This window comes from Paroedura picta, chromosome 9 (assembly GCF_049243985.1).
Source record: "Paroedura picta isolate Pp20150507F chromosome 9, Ppicta_v3.0, whole genome shotgun sequence".
In the NCBI taxonomy this organism is placed as follows: Eukaryota; Metazoa; Chordata; class Lepidosauria; order Squamata; family Gekkonidae; genus Paroedura; species Paroedura picta.
This window is the reverse complement of record NC_135377.1, coordinates 2,255,022-2,276,788: the sequence shown is the minus strand read 5'-3', so window position 1 is coordinate 2,276,788 and position 21,767 is coordinate 2,255,022. Positions and strand designations below refer to the sequence as shown.

The window sequence follows — 21,767 nt, the reverse complement described above, 5'->3', positions numbered from 1 at the left end:
CTTCCAATCACCTTCCCTTCCCACAGCAGGCACCCTGTGAGGTAGGTAGAGCCAAGAGAGCTCTGAGAGAACTGCCTATGGAGGAGGAGTGGGGGAATCAAGCCCAGTTCTCTAGATCAGGGGCCGCCGCTCTTAACTACAACACCAAGCTGGCTCTCTAAATAAGAGCACGTTGCTAGCCCAGTCTGCCTACAGAATACAGGCGATCAAATCCAACTCTCCTTAGCACAGGATCTAAACTGGCAGAGAGCAAAGATTTGTTGGGGCTTTTTAAATCATTTAAGTGAAGGGCTCATACATCCTGAACACAACACACTGAAGAAACGTTACAGCGCACAGCATCCAGATGCAAAAAAGATAATTTCATTTTTTGAAAGGCAGGCAGCCAGCTTATCGCCTCCTGACTCCCTACTGTAGAAGGGCAGATAAGCCACACCGTTATCATCCGGCCATTACTCTCCCTGCAAGTTCTCCAGATGGCTCCAGAGCATTTACCCTTCTTCTGTCTTGTTCCTGCTTCTTCCCCCCTGGGCAAAGGGACAGAAAGGGACAAGGGCTCCTAATGGCAAATCAATAAGCAGAGCTCAGAAGAGGAGAAAGGGGAGGCGGGAGAAATCCCAGCCAAGGAGAAGGCACAGAAAATCTCCCCAACGGAGGCTCATGAAAGATTTACAATTTTTTCCTTGCCTTTTCAAAATTACTTCTCACAGTTTCTGCACGCCAGGAACTCCCGATGACAAAGTACACAAACAAGTCATCCACCAGAAGCTTTTCCATTGAGCTAAATCAGCCGGGCCCCTCCGCAGCTTCCACACTGTATGGGGCAAGGGGCCGAGAAACCATGTTCTGTTTCATGGGTCTGAGAGCCTGTTGCAAAAACCTCGAACAAACCACACAAACCACACAACACAGGCATGCAGAGTAACTATTTTCAAATAGCATGACGGTTTATTTGCGGGATAATTTTGAGGGGGGGGATTCAAGGGCCGTAGAACAGCCGCTCCACACAATGTTGTTACCTGAAGGTTTAAACCAGGGGTAGTCAAACTGCGGCCCTCCAGATGTCCATGGACTACAATTCCCACGAGCCCCTGCCAGCGAATGCTGGTTTAAAGGGTCCATTCCAGCGTGGGTAGCTGGAAATGAGAGTAGGGGTCACCCTAACTAGATGCCTGCCACGGCCCACCCAAAAAGGCCAATCTGTGGGTTCCAGATGAGGAGGACAGTAAACATCTAGCTCTGTAGTTTTGGTGTTACCAAGAACATTGTATTGTTGGTTTTATCCTTTTAAACATTTTAACCGTATTTTATCAGTGTTGTGAACCGTCCTGAGAGGACAGGGTCAGCAGGGGTGGTCTGGGAATGTAAATAATAAATAGATAAATGATTAAATTTGAGGCTACGGTGCTTTGGTCCTGTTACCAGGTCTTCTGAGACAATAATGCCAGGGAAAACAAAGGCCGCAGGAAAAGAGGAAGACCCAACAGTCTGCAATTCATTTGGGAGGATGTCCGTTCATGGGGTCACCCAACGCAAATAGAGATGGGCCCAAACAAACCGCATTTTTGCATTTCGGTCCGCAGTCCGTGGAGCTATTATCTTGGCCACCTGCCCTAGATGCGTGACCTGATCCAGAGGATATCGTGACAGTTCCAGAGTGATGAGATGAATACTTGGGTGAAAGCAGCAGAAAAGAGCCAGAGTCCAAAAGCACCTGAAAAAACTACACAATTCATGGCAGGGAAGAAGCTCTGGTGAGTCACGGCAGACAGAGCAAGAGGAGCTGTGTTAGCCTGTCTCCAGAGGCAGAATAGAGCAAGAATCCAAGAGCATCTTCAAGACTAACAACAGACTCACACACCTGTATTGGCACATAAAAACTAACAACATTTGTGGCCCGGGAGAAGCTCTCGGGAGTCCCTGCTCACTTCTGCAGATACTCACCAAAGCTCCTCTCCTGCCACAAATCTCGTTCGTCTTTAATGCGCTACTAGATTTTGGCTCTTTTCTGCGACTGTTCTGCTACTGTTCATCTTGTCGTTTTAGAACAACGAAGATGTCTTTTGGAGCACAGGCCATGCATCTAAGGCAGCAGGCCAAAACAACAGAGCACACCCACACCAGCATACCGGACTACAGAAATGTGGGTTGAGGAATCCCAGCATTGGCCCTATAAACTGTCCTCTTTTGCAAGAACCCTAAAAGGAGCCAATGGTGCATCACAACTATTCACCTTTCAACGCTGGCTCATCTCCCTGATCAATGAACATACCAACATAAAAATCTAGCCCTAGACTCGGGCAGGGGGGCGGAAAGGAGAAAGAGCGAGGGAGGCAGTCTGAGTTTTTGCTGCATTGTTTTGGAAACAGCTTGCAACCCCATCCTCTTGAGTCCTCAAGCAAAAGATTTACGTGCCAAGCTTTCCGAGGCCTGAGCTACGCTGTGCTAGAAGCAGAGCAGGTATTTGTTCCTGAAGTTGTTGGAAAGGGGGGGGGGGTTTGTCAAAGGTTTACCCCCATTAAACACTCCCCAAAGCAATAACAGATGACAAAAAGGGCCATTCTGCCATCTGAGGTGCAAGGCTTAAAAACCAGTTGCCTTCAGCCGCTGGAGAAGAACCTGCATGCATCTCAGGGTAATCTTACACATGGACCTCCAGGTAGCTTTCTGCACACCTCATTTCAGGAGGCAGAGAGAGCCACAACCTGGGACAGGGGGTGGAGGGGCACTTTGGTTGGGCCAGCAGGGCCAGGACTTTCCCACTGTTGCCCTCTGTCCTTGTGTCTGGGCTAGAGAGGAATTGTGTTCTTGGTTCTGGGGGACAACAGCGGGAGGCCTTCTGGAGTTCTGGCCTCACTGCTTGTCCTCCTGGGTTTGGGCCACTGTGTGATACACAGTTCTGGGCTGGCTGGACCACTGGCCTGATGGCTTCTCTTATGTTCTTAACATGGACTTTGACAGACCAAGGGCCTGCTTCCAAGAGAAACCAACACGTGGAATTCACTGCTGCAGGAAGAGGGGGTGGCTGCAAGCACAGACAGCTCCAAGGGGGGGGGATGGAGAAAGGTCTGGGGAAGAAGTTCATCAGGAGATAACGGAAGCTCCTTGCTGCACCCAATGGTGTTCCCTGTTCTCTATGAGCCCTAACGTTGCGCAGTGGTCAGCTTTCCAGAACGGGAATCGTATAACCGTGGAGGTGCCCGGAAGACCCCGCAGCCCTCTCTTTCAACCTCCAGAGGGGCAAGGAGAATAAAACGGAGGCAAGGGACCCTCGGAGGAGGAGCAGGATGAAATAAGAGAGAGGCTTATCCATCCCCGCAGGATCACAGCATGCGCAGACTGGAATATATATTACATATAAATGATTAAATACCCAAGAGGGGAACACCTACGCGCCACACACCCCTCCCCTTTTCATGGCAACGCGAAGCATCGCAGATCAAGGCCCCAAGAGCGACAGATGCAAACTCTTCCAAGCAAGAGTGAGGCAGGGCCAGGGTTTGGGGCGGAAACGTCACCATCCATGGTTTGGGTCTGACCAGGGGATGCTGAGGCCTGCTTCACATCAGAAGCTCACGGGGGGAGGGGGAGATATTAGTTGCTGACCGGAATGGAAACACGGCTGCTTCTTTCCTCTTCCTGTTCACTCAGCCCAGTGGTCTCGGACAGCCGCTGAGGGTTCGTGTTGAAGCTACAATCAGAAAGCTCCCCACGTAATGGGCTCTTCCCCAATAAGAATGATAGGGCTTATGCGGGTGTTTTAGAAGGTGTCTGCTCCGGTTCAGCCTCCCTTGGAGTCCTGTGTTCAGTTTTGGGCACCAAAGCTGAAGAGGGATGTAGACAAACTGGACCATGTCCAGAGGAGGGCAACAAAGAGGGTGAGGGGTTTGGAGACCAAGACATATGAAGAAAGGCTGGGGGAGCTTGGTCTGTTTAGCCTGGAGAGGAGATGACTGAGAGGGGATCTGATAACCATCTTCAAGCATTTAAAAGGCTGCCATGCAGAAGATGGAGAATTGTTTTCTGTTGCCCCGGAGGGACAGACCAGAATGAATGGGATGAAAATAATGCAAAAGAAATTCCATCTAAACATCTGGAAGAGGTTCCTGACAGTTAGAGCGGTTCCTCAGGGGAACAGGCTTCCTCGGGAGGTGGTGGGTTCTCCATCTTTGGAGATTTTTAAACAGAGGCTGGAGAACCATCTGATGGAGAGGCTGATTCTGAGAAGATTCAAGGGGGTGGCAGGTGACAGTGGGTGAGCGAGAGGGTTGTGAGTGTCCTGCACAGTGCAGGGGGTTGGACTAGATGACCCAGGTGGTCCCTCCCACCTCTATGATTCCACATTGGCAGCCAGAAATCTTGTCACTCTGTATGTAGCCCATCCACCCGCGTTGCTCAGTAACCTACAAGTCCCAGCAGTTGGAGAAGCAGAGTCGGGGGAACTGGGACCAAGAGGGTTATGCCCCTCAACCACCCCCCTTTTCCCCAAACTAAATCAGTTCCCTGGAGACCTCAGAGGCTGTGGCTCAGTGGTACAGCACCTGCTTGGCATGCAAAGGCTTCCAGGTTCAATTCCCGGCAGCATCTCTGGTTAAAAGGCTTAGACAGCCTTCAGGATTATGAACTGGGCGAGGCAAAACACTTCTTCTACCTCCCCCCCCCCAAAGACACATCTGCAAAGAACACCACACCTTATTTACGACATCTAAAGAGCCCTGCTCCACACACATGGCCCCGCTTTGATGGAGAAAGAGAGAGGAGCACATTTGTACCCGCCCGGTTGTAGCTGTGGATCCATCACTGATTGATTCCTTCCCCAGCATTCTCCGGCTGCCGAAGCCTTTCTGATCTTTCGCTGTGGCCAGGAACGATCAGAGAAGTAATAATCAAGGCCATTAGCGCTCCAAAGGCCCTCGCTGGATGACCTGTACTTTAAAAAGCCAACAAACACAGGAAGCACCCAAAGGAGGGAGGTGGGCCTCCCTCACTTCCAAGTGCAAAAAGCTGCAGGCCACTTTAGGCTCCTCCGCCTTCGAGATGCCAACGGATCCGGCGGTTATCACGGCTAAATGCACACTCCGTGGCAGAGAGATGCTTGCTCCCACTTAGCATGCAAAATGGATTGGAGAGCGGGGGGGGGGGACTCTCGCAGTAGGAATATCAAAGGAAGGGCGTGATGAACATCAGATGACTAGGTACCAATATCAAGGCACCAAGATTTTGTTGGAAGAAGAAGTTGGGTTTTATGCCCCACTTTTCTCTACCCGAAGGAGTCTCAAAGGGGATTCCAATCACCTTCCCTTTCCTCTCCCCACAATACACACCCTGTGAGGGAGGGGAGGCTGAGAGAGCCCTGATATTACTGAAGAAGAAGAAAAGTTGGTTCTTATATGCCGCTTTTCTCTACCCAAAGGAGTCTCAAAGGGCTTCCAATCACCTTCCCTTTCCTCTCCCCACAATACACACCCTGTGAGGGAGGGGAGGCTGAGAGAGCCCTGATATTACTGAAGAAGTGTCGGGAACCCGCTTGCTAACTGAAAAACAGGGTGCCCCTTTGAAGAAAACGTCACGCCAGGCCTGGTGAACGATACAACAGGAACAAGCTTTATTTCAGCAACGTGGAGTCCGCTGGTATGGAGTAAGAGCTTCCACCGAACTCCAGGTGGAAGCTCCCTTTTATACAAAACCCACCTCCTTAGGCTGTATTGCCCCACCCAGTACTTGCGGAGGGAACATGCTGATACAATCATGACTCATGCACATATGCGAGGTTTTCCGGGGTTCCTGATGGCCCATTTTCCTGGAACAAAGGGCCATCTCCGGGCCCTTGTCGAAAGGTGGAGGGGGACATTGAGGTTCTTTAGCGGCCATTGCCACCTCAACGATCGGGTGGGGCGCCCAGCTGCCGGCTTGCCTATGATCACCATGCCCTACCTCCGTGATCGCGGGCGCCTCTGATGGCGGGGTTCGGTCCCGTTCCCAAGCCACCAAGGACCGAACCACGACATTCTGCCCCCCCAAAGGTCCATTCTCCAACCCCCCGGGGCGGCCAGGATACCGCTTGTGGAAACGTTCAGTGAGTCGGGGCGCAAGGACGTCCGCTGCCCAGACCCATTCGCGGTCCCCCAAAGCGAAGTCCTTCCATTCCACGAGGTACTGCAACTTCCCCCTGTGGAGTCTAGAGTCCAGGATATCCGCCACCTCGTGGTGCTCCCCCCCCGGCAGGACCTCGGGCGCTGGCGGGGAAAACACGGGGTGCCAAACGTCACCGTCCGGAGTTTTTTTTAGAAGGCTCACGTGAAAGACGGGATGGATGTGCCGGAGGTTCTTGGGGAGCTTGAGCTTGACCGAAACTTCGTTGATCGGGGCCAAGACCTCGAAAGGCCCCAAAAACCGAGGGCCTAGCTTCTTGCTGGGCAAATTCAACCGTAGGTTCCGGGTGGAAAGGTAAACTCGATCCCCCGGTCGGATCTCCTCAGCTGGTCGTCTCTTCCGGTCGGCGTCCTCTTTCTGCGCTGCCTTGACTTTGTGGAGCTGCTCCTGCAGCGACTTCCAGCAGCTCCCGGCACGCTTCCCCCACTCGCGAAGGTCGGCCGATTCCCGGGCGGGGACCTCTCCAAGCTCCGGGAAGTGTCTCAGGTCTGTCCCGTAGACGACGGCAAAAGGCGACATCTCCGTGCTGCTGTGGTCTGCGTTGTTGTACGCGAACTCGGCCAGGGGGAGCAGGGGCACCCAGGTGTCTTGATGATAGGAACCGAAACACCGCAAGTACTGCTCCAGTACTTGATTAACCCGCTCGGTCTGCCCGTCCGTCTGGGGGTGGTAAGCGGAGCTCAGCCCTTGCTCGATGTCTAACAGGCGCAGGAAAACTTGCCAAAACCGGGACACGAATTGTGAGCCCCGATCGGAAATCACCTTGTCCGGCAGCCCGTGCAGTCGGAACACGTGATCCAGGAACATCCGAGCCAACTGTGAAGCACTGGGGACACTGGCGCAAGGAATGAAATGGGCCTGTTTGGAAAATAGATCTACCACCACCCAGATCACCGTTTTCCCCTTGCTGGGAGGCAAGTCTGTTATAAAGTCCATGGAGATCACTGACCACGGCCGGGTCGGGACCTCGAGCGGGTGCAGCAGACCTTTCGGCTTGCCAACCCCCGGCTTGCAGGTCAGGCAGACAGGACAACCACTGACGTAAGCTTTTGTGTCCCGCCGCAGACTGGGCCACCAAAACCGCCGCCGGGCCAACTTCCAGGATTTTACGAAACCGAAGTGCCCGGCGGTCTTAGCATCGTGGCAGAGGCTGAGGGCTTCCCGTCGTAGCCCTTCCGGGACGTAGACAGCCTCCCCCCTCCGCCAGAGACCGGAGTCCAAAATCAAAGAGTCCCGGAGCTCAGCCAGCTCCTCGTCTGCCCCATAGGCTGCCACTAGGCGGTCTCGGAGCGGGGCGGTCGCCGGGTCGGGCTCCCATTCCTCCCTGGCCCGCCGCCTAGTGACGACCCCCCGTCCCAGCTGCTCCTCGCCAAACACGGACCTGGTGCAGGGAGCGTACCCCTCCCCATAATGCGGCAGACGGGAGAGGGCGTCCGCGAGGAAATTCTCTTTGCCGGGGATGTGACCAAGCTTGAAATTGTACCGCGAAAAGAACTCCGCCCACCTCATCTGCTTGGCGTTCAGGGATCGCGGTTGCCGGAGCGCCTCCAGATTCTTGTGATCTGTCCAGACCTCGAACGGCTCCTCTGTTTCCTCCAGCCAATGCCGCCATTCGGTGAGGGCGAACTTAATCGCAAACGCCTCCTTCTCCCAGGTAGACCAGTTCCGCTCCGTTTCGGCGAATTTTCGTGAGAGGTAGGCCGCCGGCCTCAGCTGTCCCGCCTTGTCTCGCTGCAGGAGAACCGCCCCGGCTGCTGCGTCGCTGGCGTCGACTTGTACCACCATCGGCTGGGTTGGGTCGACGTGCAGTAGCGTGGGCTCAGACGCGAAAGCTTGCTTGAGGGCCAGGAACGCTGCCTCCGATTTCTCATTCCAGCCGAGCGCTGCGCTGGGCCGCGTGGCGCGAGGACCTCTCCCCTTGGTACCTAGCAAGTCCGTGAGGGGAGCCACTACGGAGGAGTATCTGGGGATGAAGCCTCTAAAAAAGTTAGCAAACCCCAGGAAGCTTTGTAGCTGTTTCCGGGTGCGGGGCCTTTCCCAGGCCAGCACCGCCTGCACCTTCTCGGGGTCCATAGCTATGCCCTGGGCTGAGATGCGGTAGCCCAAATAGTCCAGGGAGGGACGGTGGAATTCGCACTTAGCCAGCTTCACGTATAGGTGGTTTGCCAGCAGGCGCTTTAACACCTCCCTCACCAGGGTCACGTGCTCTTGGGGATCTTGGCTGTAGATCAGGACGTCATCCAAATAAACCACCACCCCCTGAAACAGAAGGTCCTGCAACACCTCATTAATTAGACTCATGAAAACCCCAGGTGCCCCGCTTAAGCCGAACGGCATCACTTTAAATTCGAATTGTCCCAATTGACAGTTAAACGCTGTTTTCCACTCATCCCCCTCCCGGATGCGTACCCGGTAGTACGCCTCCCTTAGGTCCAGTTTAGTGAACAGAGTCCCTTTGCCCAGCCGGGCCAGCAAATCCGGGATCAGCGGGAGGGGGTAAGCGTTCCCCGCTGCGATGGCGTTGAGGCCCCGGTAGTCCTGGCACAGCCGTCGGGACCCATCCTTTTTCCGGACGAACAAGACTGGAGCTCCCATGGGACTGGAAGCGGGCCGGATGAAACCTCGGGCCAGATTTTTATCCAAAAACTCCCGGAGGTCCTTGAGCTCACCCTCACTCATCTTGTAGATGCGCCCTTTGGGTAGTACCGCCCCCTCTGGGATGTTGATAGCGCAGTCCGTGCGGCGGTGTGGGGGTAGCTCGTCCGCTTCCCGCTCGCTGAAAACGGCTGCGAGGTCTCGGTACTCTGGCGGGACCTCGGGCTCTGGTTTCTCCTGCTGCGCCGCCGCCGCTCCCCTGGGACGCGCCGCCGTCCCCTTGTGGCTGGAATTCTCGTGGGGGACCCGATGCCGTGCACCCACCGTCAAGTCGAACTTCAGGGTCCCCGCCCGCCAGTCCACCACGGGGTTGTGTTCCTTCAGCCAATCCAGGCCCAACACCGCCCGATATCCCGCTACGGGGACCTGGATCAGCCACCGCAGCTCTTGGTGGTCCCCTATGTGGATGGCGATAGGACCCACCTCTTCCCCGAAAGGTCCCCCCTGAATCGGGCTGCCGTCCATCTGGACGAAAACCAGGGGAACCTTCCGAATGCGCTTCGGTAGCCCCAAAGCCCGGGCTATCTGGGGGTGGACCATGCTGTGGTCGCATCCAGAGTCCAAAAGAGCCTCCCCCACCCAACTTAGTCCGTTCTCCGGGTTCCGGAGCTCTAAAATTACCACGTTCGGAGGTCGCGCCTCATGCTGCAGGGGTTTTCCCTCGCACCGCGGGACCTGCTGCCCGGCGCCGTCTACAGCAGGTCCTGGCCGTTTCCCGTCGCCTGGGCGCTTCCCGGTTCGTTGCGGAGGTCCTCCGCCCGGCGTGCCTGCTGGGGGCGTGTCGCACCTCCCCCCTGGGAGAGCCCGCGGTCCTCCCCCCCTTGCCGTTGGCACGCTGCTGCGAAATGTCCTGACCCCCCGCATTTCAGGCACAGACCTTCCCGGCGTCTCCTTTCCCGCTCGGGGTTCGGGGGTCGTTTGGGGCGAGAGTTGTCGGGGCCCGGTCTCGGCGCCTCGGCTGACCCGCCTTTGGCCTCCCGGGGGGGTGCGGCGGCCCAACCCAGGCTGGCTTCCAGCTTGGCGACCACAAAACACCACCCCTCCAGTGTAGACAGATCTTCTTCCGTCCCCTTGATCACGGCCCATTCCCTGAGCTTCGGGTTAAGGCCCTCCCGGAAGTACTCTATTTGGGTCTCCTCGTTCCAGGAGAACACCTTGCCTGCTTCCCTCCGGAAAATGTCTATATAGTCCATAACCCCCCTAGTACCTTGTCGAAGTCCCTTGATCCGACTCTTTGCCTTGTCCTCAGCCTGGGGGTCCTGGAATCGTCGGCGGAGCGCGACCACGAAGTCCTGCAGGTCCCGAGTTGCCGGGTCGCCGCGCTCGGCCAACCCTAGGTACCACTGACCCGCCTTGCCCTGGAGACACGATGCCACCCCCCAGACCAAGTCCTCGGAGTCCTCATACCGGTCTCCATACCTCCGGGCATGCGTCAGCGCGTGGAGGAGGAACTGCGGGAGGTCGTCCGGCGTCCCGTCGAAACGCGCCTTAAGCTCTGGGGGGGAACGTTTTGGAGAGTAGTCCGACCCCCTCCGGATCCGGGATTCTCGGCGTCCGCCGTCTCGTCCTGCTCCGCTCCACCGGCTACCAACTTGCCCAACGACGCCGTGCCGTTCCCTGCCTTGCACGTCGCTCCTGCGTTGGTCCGGCTCTCGCCGCCCCGTCGGCTCACCCGCTCCCCCGAGATCCTCTGCTATCTCGCCTCTCCGCTGGCCGTCTCGCCTACTCGGGACTGAAAACTGCTCCGGGTCGGGGTCCGGGGCCCGCTCACCAGTACCGGGCTCGTCCTCGTCGCTGGAGACGTCCTCACTCGACGCGATCCCCTCCGCCGTTGTATTACCAGTCCCCCCGGGCCCGGCCCGAGCTTGCTCACGGGCTTCAGCTGCCTGCAAGCGCCTGGCCAAGTCCGCCATGGCCCGCCGCAGGTCCTCTAGGGATTCCTCAGGTCCTACCGGGCGAAGCGCCTGCCTCAGCTGGGTGTCCCAGGTTGGGGCCAACCCCCCAGACCTCGGCGCGCTCCCCGCCGTGCTTGGGAAGCCCATGGCCCGGCGCCTTCCCTTGGCCGCCGCTGCCGAGGGTCTCGGGGTCCCGGACAGCTGCTCCTGGCCCCCCGATTTTCGGAGGAAATCTCCCGGGGACATTAAACTCATGTTCCCGGGGTTCGTGGGGGTCGAGACCGCCCCGTTGCTTGAAAACGCCATCTCTGGATCCGTCCCGATAAGCGCTCGGATGCGATGCCGACCCTGGAGTTCGGTGGGAAGCTCTTACGATGTCGGGAACCCGCTTGCTAACTGAAAAACAGGGTGCCCCTTTGAAGAAAACGTCACGCCAGGCCTGGTGAACGATACAACAGGAACAAGCTTTATTTCAGCAACGTGGAGTCCGCTGGTATGGAGTAAGAGCTTCCACCGAACTCCAGGTGGAAGCTCCCTTTTATACAAAACCCACCTCCTTAGGCTGTATTGCCCCACCCAGTACTTGCGGAGGGAACATGCTGATACAATCATGACTCATGCACATATGCGAGGTTTTCCGGGGTTCCTGATGGCCCATTTTCCTGGAACAAAGGGCCATCTCCGGGCCCTTGTCGAAAGGTGGAGGGGGACATTGAGGTTCTTTAGCGGCCATTGCCACCTCAACGATCGGGTGGGGCGCCCAGCTGCCGGCTTGCCTATGATCACCATGCCCTACCTCCGTGATCGCGGGCGCCTCTGATGGCGGGGTTCGGTCCCGTTCCCAAGCCACCAAGGACCGAACCACGACAAGAAGAAGAAAAGTTGGTTCTTAGATGCTGCTTTTCTCTACCCGAAGGAGCAAGAGGCTTGCAATCCCCTTCCTTTTCCTCACCGCACAACAGACACCCTGTGAGGTGGGTGAGGCTGAGAGAGCCCTGACATTCCTGCTCGGTCAGAACAGCACTATCAGGACTGTGACGAGCCCAAAGTCACCCAGTGGGCTGCATGCGGGGGAGAAGTGGGGAATTAAACCAGGCTCGATAGATTAGAAGCTGCCGCTCCTGACCACTACACCAGGCTGGCTCAAGTTAGCCCGAAACGTCAAGTTTTGTGATGCTCTGAGGCCACTCATAAGGAGATGCCCATTTGCTAGAATCTCTCTGCAGGAATCTTATGACAAAGAAACAAAGATGACTCCTGGAACAAGGCAGCTTGATGGGGACTCTCAATTGAATGGTTGCTGAAAATGAAGCTTTCTGACCTGAAGGATCTTGCAAAGCTCATACTCCCCAAAATCTTGCTGATCTTGCAGATGTCATGGGGCTTGAATCCAGCTGTTCCGCTGTGGATCAACCCAGATCCCCTTGGACTCTCTCTTCAAGAAAGGGGTCACAGTAATAAATATGGACACACCAGCCAGGCTAAACACACCCCGCCATGCAGGGCTGTTTAAGAAATCTGCAGAATCTCTCGGTGTGCTTAGTTATGAATCAAGAATGCAATCCTCCCCCTCCCCCGGAAAAGGATCACTTGTGATCCCCAGAGGACGAATACTCCCACCCACCCACACTGCATGGAGAAGACAGAAAGCCAACGAACGCCACTTCCTGTTGGGCTGCCTGGCTGCCAGCATGACCAAGAAACCAGGCCCGAGGTCCTGAAAGGTTTTAAGCCTATGCAAGATTAATGCTGCCATGAAGGCAACGGGGCCTGCCGGCTTGCAGAGCTAATGATGCTTTTAGGCAGCGTTGGGGAGGCGGGATTATTGGAAGGGGGAGCGTTACCCGCAGAAGTCATTCACATTCGGGCAGAGCTCAGAGCCAAGCGGTTGATAGAAATGCATCGAAGCAGACAGAAAAATGCCAGCCTCTCGAAAAGAGAGGGGCAAGCAAAGGCGGCACCGGCACGCGCAGGGAAACCAGGCGGGCGCTCGGCTGCCCTGCCCAGCCTCATTGCGCTGCAAAGCTCCAGGGATTCCCGTGCCACTGCCCAAAGGCAGACGGTGCCCCTCGTACGTGCAGGGCATCCTACGCTCTGCCACGGCAGCTGCATGCATCGCAGCAGGTCCTTGTGCCTGGGCAGTGCTGGGACGTGCCGATCAGTCGCAGCTGACTTAGGGTGACTCCGTAGGGCAGGGGTAGTCAAACTGCGGCCCTCCAGATGTCCATGGGCTACAATTCCCAGGAGCCCCTGCCAGCGTTCGCTGGCAGGGGCTCCTGGGAATTGTAGTCCATGGACATCTGGAGGGCCGCAGTTTGACTACCCCTGCCGTAGAGCTTCCAAGGCAAGCAGGGATGGCTTTCCCTTGCCTGCCTCTACGTAGCACCCCTTGACTCCCAACCAACTGCTATCCAGGGCTCACCCTGCTCGGCTTCCCAGATTTGATGAGGTCAAGTTAGCCTGCACTCTCCAAGAAAGGGGCTCGTGGGAATGGCAATCCACGTACATCTGGAGAGCCACACTTTGGCCACTCCTGGCATAGAGGTCAGTGACAGAGTCCGATCAGGCCTGCGTAAGGAGGCAGCTCCAGCCACCAGGCCAGGGTTTGTGCAGAATTAGCCCGGTATGAGTCTGCAGACACGCAGAGAAGGACTGCCCTGTGAGGGCAAGAAGGTCCGCTTTGTCATAGAATAGTCACAGAGCTGGAAGGGACCTCCAGGGTCATCTAGTCCAACCCCCTGCACAATGCAGTGTCCCGAGCACTTTAGGAGCCAGTCCTGTGGTATGGTCTCTCCAAGGAAGCAAGGAAGGCCCTGACCTCTGCAACGGTTTCAGACACTCTGTAAAGCAGAGCGATCTCCAATTGAATTTAATAACCTTCAACTAAAAGCCAGTCTGAAGATTTTTTTAATATCCCACAGAAGGATTGAAAGGGGGATGAAGCAGCGTTATGGAGGAGAGGTTCTGACCGTTTTTCCGCACACATCCCAGACCAGGAATTAAGATCAGAGGGAGAGGACCTCCTGACTGCCCCACCAACCATCCAGGAGGGAACATGAGACACGGTCTCTTTGGTGGCAGCCCCACAATTATGGAAGTCCTCACCAGGGGGCTGCACAGGACCCCCTTCACTGTCAGTCTTCAGATGCAGCTGGAGACAAGTCTGTATAGGACTGCATTGGGATTGAGTCAGCTTTTACTACTGGAAGTCATAACTGGAGTTTTTAAACTTTGACTTCTGCGGGTTTCGTAACTGCTGCTTTATTGTGCTTTTAATAATGTTTTATTTATATTTCAAGCCACCTTGAGTTCTGTAAGGGAGAAAGGTCACTAAAAATGTTTTAAGTAAAATGAAGAGAACTTCTACATTCAGAGGCAGTAAACCTCAGCATGGTTAGACCACAGGGAGGTCTTGGCCTCTGTGTCCTGCTTGCTGACCCTCCAGGAAAACCAGTTGGCCCCTGGGTGAGACCGGATGCTGGACAAGACTACTGGCCTGACCCGGCAGGGCTCTTCTGAGGCTCTTAGGAAGGCCTCGGCCTCTCTGCCCCGTTGCTGGCTCTGCAGAGGAACTGGCTGGCCCCTGAGTGAGACGGGAGGCTGGACTGGAGGGACCCTCCCTGGCCTGACCCAGCAGGGCTCTTCTGAGGGTCTTCTCAGGGGAAGGCCTCGGCCTCTGTGCCCTGTGGCTGGCCCTGCAGAGGAACTGGCTGGCCCCTGGGTGAGACGGGAGGCTGGACTGGAGGGACCCTCCCTGGCCTGACCCAGCAGGGCTCTTCTGAGGGTCTTCTCAGGGGAAGGCCTCGGCCTCACTGCCCTGTGGCTGGCCCTGCAGAGGAACTGGCTGGCCCCTGGGTGAGACGGGAGGCTGGACTGAAGGGACCCTCCCTGGCCTGACCCAGCAGGGCTCTTCTGAGGGTCTTCTCAGGGGAAGGCCTCGGCCTCTCTGCCCTGTGGCTGGCCCTGCAGAGGAACTGGCTGGCCCCTGGGTGAGACGGGAGGCTGGGCTGGAGGGACCCTCCCTGGCCTGACCCAGCAGGGCTCTTCTGAGGGTCTTCTCAGGGGAAGGCCTCGGCCTCTCTGCCCTGTGGCTGGCCCTGCAGAGGGACTGGCTGGCCCCTGGGTAAGACGGGAGGCTGGGCTGGAGGGACCCTCCCTGGCCTGACCCAGCAGGGCTCTTCTGAGGGTCTTCTCAGGGGAAGGCCTCGGCCTCTCTGCCCTGTGGCTGGCCCTGCAGAGGAACTGGATGGCCCCTGGGTGAGACGGGAGGCTGGACTGGAGGGACCCTCCCCGGTCTGACCCAGCAGGGCTCTTCTGAGGGTCTTCTCAGGGGAAGGCCTCGGCCTCTCTGCCCTGTGGCTGGCCCTGCAGAGGACCTGGCTGGCCCCTGGGTGAGATGGGAGGCTGGACTGGAAGGACCCTCCCTGGCCTGTCCCAGCAGGGCTCTTCTGAGGGTCTTATCAGGGGAAGGCCTCGGCCTCTCTGCCCTGTGGCTGGCCCTGCAGAGGGACTGGCTGGCCCCTGGGGGAGACGGGAGGCTGGACTGGAGGGACCCTCCCTGGCCTGACCCAACAGGGCTCTTCTGAGGGTCTTCTCAGGGGAAGGCCTCGGCCTCTCTGCCCTGTGGCTGGCCCTGCAGAGGAACTGGCTGGCCCCTGGGTGAGACGGGAGGCTGGACTGGAGGGACCCTCCCTGGCCTGACCCAGCAGGGCTCTTCTGAGGGTCTTCTCAGGGGAAGGTCTCAGCCTCTCTGCCCTGTGGCTGGCCCTGCAGAGGAACTGGCTGGCCCCTGGGTGAGACGGGAGGCTGGACTGGAGGGACCCCCCCTGGCCTGACCCAGCAGGGCTCTTCTGAGGCTCTTCTCAGGGGAAGGCCTCGGCCTCTCTGCCCTGTGGCTGGCCCTGCAGAGGAACTGGCTGGCCCCTGGGTGAGACGGGAGGCTGGACTGGAGGGACCCTCCCTGGTCTCATCTAACAAGGCTCTTCTTATGTTCATTTCCCAGTTAAAACTTAATGTGGGTTTTATGATGTGAACTGCAGGTCAAGAGCAAAGCAGGATATGAATATTTTAACAGGAGAGCTGCATTCAAAATGTTTTTCTGCCATGGGGCAATGTGCATGACCAGGATTGGTTATTCCCTCCCAGCTTCACCCATCTTGTAGAACACTGTTTTAAGGGAAGAAGCTGTGTCTCAGTGGTAGAGCCCCTGCTTGGCATGCAGAAGGCCCCAGGTTCAATCCCTGGCATCTCCATTTAAAAGGACCAGGCAGGGGGTGATGTGAGATTCCTCTCCTGAAAACCTGGACAGCAACTGCCAGTCTGAGTAAGCAGTGCTGACCTTGGGAGACCCAGGATCTGATCCAGAATAAGGCAGCTTCATGCGTGCACCACCTCACAAGAACTGCTGGGAGCGTACAACGAGGAAAGGATGAACCACAGACACCCACCTGAAGTCCCTGGATAAAGCGTGGGATTAAGAGGGCCTGAATCCTGCAAATTAGAGCTCTGGTCCAATTTGCACCACACAAGTTCATTTAGAACATTTTATATTGCTTGCATATTAAAATACATTAAGAAGTTTACGACTTTATACAAACAGCAATGAAACTTATTACGAGGCAGTAAGAATAGCCCTTATACACAGCCAGAAATAACAATTGGAGATTCTTTAATTAAAATCTCATTTAAAGACTAGTCAGCATTGAAAGCTGCTGGAGGCCCTAACCATTTTTAAAAACCCTCGGAGGCCATTAAAAGGCTGCTAGAGGAAGAAAATCTTAAACCATCAGCTAAAGGAGTTGATATGATCTCATCTGGGCATCCACCAGGGCAGAATTCTATGATTCACCAGGACAGAGGGTGTGCGATGTGCCCAAGCGAGGTTCCATAGCACAAGCAGAGATTTGAACCTGGGTCCAAGCCCAATACTCTTAGCCACTATACCTGACCTGCTCTCAAGGTCAGGGGGTCCTACCTCTCCTTGCCCACTTCCTGGCTATTCTTAACTGGCAATGCCAGGGACCAAACCAGGGACTTTCTGCGTACCAAGCAGATGCTCTGCCACTGAGACACGGCCCTTCCCCAAAGTCTTGCAGCCACGTATAGGAGAGGCAGATGAAACAGGCAATGGCAGAGTGGCCTATAAAGCACAAGATGAGGCATCGCCTTCAAGAATCCCCACCACTAGCTGCTCTAAAGCAGTCTGTCACTGGCTGACCCTGCAGAACCTAAAAGGCTAGCCCCTACTGTGGCTTAAGCTTCCAGGAGACTAGAAATAATCCCTTTGTTTGTGGTGACAAAGCCGCACTCTTAATTTTGCTTTGCATTTCTTGACTACGCAGAGAAAAACCATTCCCTGAATACCAGCAACACCTACAGAATGTCACACAAGAAACACAAATATATTTTAAGAATGCAATTGCTTCAAAAGATGAAAGCATTAAAACAACTTTGCATGCCAAACTGGCCTTCTTGGATTTCTTATTTTAAAAAATGGGTAATTAGCGGAACTATTTGGCATGTTACCTGCTCCCCCCCCCCCCCACACACACACACAGAAACATACACGTAACAAGAGGAAATTGGGAAAGTACTGCAACCAATTGCAGCAGCAGCAGCAGCAATCCAACATATCTGCAGCTACACTGACCACAGGGAAACCAATGGGATCCTGACTTTTCACGCGTGCAGGGCCACATGAAACCAGGCTGGCCAGCACCTCTGGCGAGGGCAACAGCAGCCCAGGTCACACTAGAAAGTTCAGCCTCAAGTGTTTCCTATGTTTCATGGGGTTTGATTTTTAATTTGGAGGGGATGTCTGCTTTGAGTGTTTTATTGTTTTTATTATTGTAAAGGCTGTTTGCCTTCTTTGTTAGCCGGCTTGTTGAGAGGGGTGGGGCATTAGTTTAATAATAAATAAAATTAAAATAAATAAATATTAGTCCAACCATCTAGTCCAACCCCTTGCTCAATGCAGGACCAGCCTAAAGCAATGCTTCTCAACCTTCCTAATGCCACAAACCCTCATGTTGTGGTGGCCCCCCCAATCATAAAATGCTCTTTCACAGAAATTAAACCAAAACCGATCCATTGTTCGTCATTGTATATAAATTGGGTTTTTTCTGGGGTTTCTCAGTTCAGTTCTGCCTCTTGTCCCACCATGCTGATCGCACTCTTTTCCGCTGCTCCAGACAGACAAATGCTCTAGCTTGATCTATCCCGCAAGGCTGTTGTGTAGATGCCCCCCACCCAGCCAGGCTGATTGCCCTGACACAACCCCTGTGAAAGGGTCGTCTGACCCCAGGTTGAGAACCACTGGCCTAAAGCATCCGTTACAATTGCCTTCCCTTCCTCTCCCCACAGCAGACATCCCGTGAGGTAGGTAGGGCTGAGAGAGCTCAGACAGAACTGCTCGGTGGGAACAGCTCTAACAGGATTGCGATGGGCCCAGGGACACCAAGGGTCCAGGGACACCAAGGTCACTGGTTTCCCTAAGTACATCTGCAACTGCCTTATATTGAACCTGACCACCAAAGTCAGCATTGTCTCCCTGGGAATTGTAGTCCATGGACATCTGGAGGGCCGCAGTTTGACTACCCCTGTTCCAGACCATTCAGGACTCAGCATGCAGATTGCAGATCAGCAAGTGAGCCAAGCCACAACACATCATCATATCATAAAGCTAAAAGAAAAGAAAGAAAAATACGATAGGCGTAACCCGATAAACCTACTCCTTACGCCAAAAGCAGGCACTAATATTCTCCATTCAAGATAAAGCTCTGATGTTCTTCTGGACTGACGTGTCCGGTGGTCCAAATTCTTACACCGCCTCCTCAAAAAAACCCGACCCAGTTTCTTTAACCAGGGGGCCTCGTTCCGAACCCCGCCTACAGACATAACAAACAGCCGCACTGCAATTCTCTGTCCTCCATAACAAACAAAACTCAGCGAGCCGGGTCTAAATTTAAGCTCCGTTACTTCAAATGCAGGGGTGTTGGTTTCCTCCACCCCCACGAGGCCCAATTTGCACTCGTCAGCACAAGAGGCAAAGGCAGCCTGCTTTCCCCTGCGCACACACACTGGTTTTGGTATTCACGGCAGCCGCTGGGGCACACATGGACACCTGAGAGCCAGATTCCACCTGGTGAGGCCTCTGGCACGGAGGGAGCCCCATTGGCTGGGGCACGACTAGAGAAATGCACGCCCCTTGCTTTGAGTCACCTGCTGCCTCCCCGCAGCCAGGTCTTCATCAAATGACAGCCGCTTGCCAATTCGAAAGAGCCCTTCTGCTTATTTGCCAGGTGTGGGGGGGGGGGAGGAGGACTGTCAGCCAAGGTCAATACTCGAGAATTAATTCAAGCGGTACTGCCTACATCCAGGGGTGGACCCTGATCGTTCCTCCATCCGCAGCAGCTTAGAGGCAGACGGAATCCAGAGCAAAGGAGGGCAGGAGAGGGAAGGAGAGGGGAGCTCTCTGCGGAGGGCAAGAGAAGGAGCATCTCTGCCAGCCGCACGCCCATCCTCACCCTCGGTGCAACCCTCCGCACCCCCCTGCCCGCGGAGGGAGACACGCACCCCACCCAAATGCCAGCCGTCGCCCTCGGCATCCCCCAGCCCCTCCCACTGCAGCAGCAGCAGCAGCAGCAGCGCCCCCCCCCCAGCCCCTCGCAAGCCTCCGGACCCAAACACACACACGCCCCAGCAAGCACATGTGCGGCCCTCCGACGGCCCCCGCAATGCATCCCAAGGAGGGAAATCGCTCCGCAGCTCTCACGCCCAGCCCGGACCAGAGGAGAGGAGGCGCTCGAGGGATGCGCTGCTGGGGCTGGAGGAGGGGCAGGCGGCTGGGCATCGTCTCCGGGGGCAGCCCCCCCACCCCCACCCCCACGACCCCCCCCCCCTCTTGCCAGACCCGGGTCCTTCAAGGAAGGGCACGGCGGTTCCCGGCCACACGCCCCCTGGCCAGGCCCCCAAGGACCGCCGCCCCTCTCGGCATCCCTCCACCCCCAAGAGGAGAGCGCCCACCCGCGGACATGGCTGCGGAGGGGGGGGGGGGAGCCTAGCCCAAAGCAGACCGCGATGGGGGCCGAAGCCTCCCCCGGGGCAGGCAGGGCGAGGGGAGGGCGACGCGGCAGGGCGGGAGGTGGGGGGGGGGGGCGCAGCCACCTGCCTGGGGAAGGACGGGCGGCAGCAGGTGCCGGGGGGGCGGGGGGGCCCAGGCAGGCCCTCTGGGGCAGGGGGCGATGGGGGAGGGAGACCCCCGAAGGCTCGCCTGGGGTTCCAGCCTCGACCGAGCACAGAGGGGCTCCTAAGGCCGGGGGGGGGGGGGGCCGCAGAGGGCAGGACCTGCCCCGGGGGGGGGTCGGAGCGCACTGTCAGCGCAGGGCCCCTCGCTCGGGGGGAGGCCCGGGGAGGAAGGGGAGGGGGCCTCCCGCAGGAGCCCCTCGCAGGCAGGCAGGCACGGACGGGGTCCGCCTCTCGGAGGGTGGGGGGGGGTCCCCGGGGCCAGCCTGACAGCAGCCGGGGGGCGGGAGGGGGAGGGGGAGGGGGGCTGCGATGCCCTTGTGGGGGGGGGTGTGGGGGGCGTGGCGCAGGGGGGGTCCCGCGGGGGGGTCGTCCTACCTCTCCGCCATCTTCTCCTCCCCGGGGCCGTCGGGCTCCTCACCGGGCGCGGGTAGGGGCGGCGGCGGCCCCCGCCCGGCAGCCCATGGCCCCGGCCGCGCTGCGGCTCCCGCTCCGCCTCAGCCGCCGCCGCCGCCGCCTCCTGCCGGCCACTGAGCGGGGCCGCCGCGTCCCGCCGTCACCCGCGACAACCGCCCTCCGCCAATCGCCGGCGCCCGGGGGCGGGCCCTGGCCGCCGCGCCACGCCGACGCCACGCCCCCTCCGCCCGCCCGCCCGCAGGCGCTGCTGGGAGTTGGAGTCCGGGCGGGAGGCGCTCGCTGGGGCTGTCTGCGGCGGGAAGGCGAAGGGCACGGGCGGCGGCGGGGGGGGGGGGTGGATCTGCAGCACCTGGGAGGCTCACCCCATGGGTGGCGGGGGAGGAGCAGTCCTTGCACAGGTAGAGCCCTGGTGGGAGCCCACCTGGCCTTCTGGCGCAGGGGATGGATGGGCTGCCCCTCCAGGTGCCACCTGCGGAGCCTCCCGCGGAGAGACATCAGCTAGGCGGCCAGGAGAGGAGGCCAGGAGGAGCTCCCTTGAGCCACGGCTCCCTTCTCGGAAGACAAAGTTATCCCTCTCCCAGATCCCGCCTTCTTCAGACACCCCCCTTCCCCAAAATGCCACTGGCCGCTCTCACGACAACTCACCTGCAGGCCAGGAAGGTCGGTTCTCCTGGAGAAAAGGATGGCTGAGGAACGCTGACACTGCCAGGCATCCCAGGAGGTCTTTCTGCCCCACAGTCGCAGCCTCCAGGCGCACCCTGGAGATCTCCCGGCATTACAACAGATCTCTCCAGAGCAGTTTCGCTCACACGGAATTCTCCACCTCCGTATACCAGGGTCCTGCCCTTAGAAAAGTACAGTTTGAAATAAAATGAAAATGCTTTTTTTTTAAATGAGAAAGCAATTTTAAAATAAAATTAATGCACTTGCACACAACTGAAGTTAAGCATTCATGCAAGAGGAAAAGCAGAGGTGAGGTGGTGCAATAGGGGAATATAATTGGGAATGACACGCCAAAGTCCACAGAAAATCAGCGTCCAGGAGCACCTTCAAGACCAACAAAGATTTATTCCAGGCGTTAGCTTTCTAGTGCAAGCATTCTTAGTCTGAGGAAGAGGGCTTGCACTCGAAAGCTCATGCCCTGAATAAATCTTTGTTGGTCTTAAAGGTGCCCCTGGACTCTGGTTTTATTGTGCTACTTCAGACCAACACGGCTACCCATTTGAAATAAATCCACAGGGATTTCGGGATAGATGAAGCACCTACAAGAATGTAGGGCTATGTGGCCCTCTCCTCTTGTGGGTGGTGGGACAGGTGGGCAGAGGGATGCAGAGAGGGACTTTGGTCTTTGGGGCCAATGCTGGATGCATGCCCAGGGAAATGGCACGAAGGGGGCATGTGGCC

General features: G+C 56.9%; 1 protein-coding gene across 2 annotated transcripts in view; it reads right to left on the bottom strand.

Moving 5' to 3' along the window:
* The window catches only part of ARHGAP39 (Rho GTPase activating protein 39), a 125,773-nt gene extending 105,303 nt beyond the window's left edge, over positions 1 to 20,470 (bottom strand). For both annotated transcript variants that reach the window (XM_077351342.1, XM_077351343.1), the window contains exon 1: positions 20,325 to 20,470. In XM_077351342.1, coding sequence (XP_077207457.1) covers positions 20,325 to 20,335 — 11 coding nt within the window. In that variant the 5' untranslated portion in view covers positions 20,336 to 20,470. The remainder of the gene's footprint in view (positions 1 to 20,324) is intronic.
* Positions 20,471 to 21,767: the final 1,297 nt, after the last annotated feature.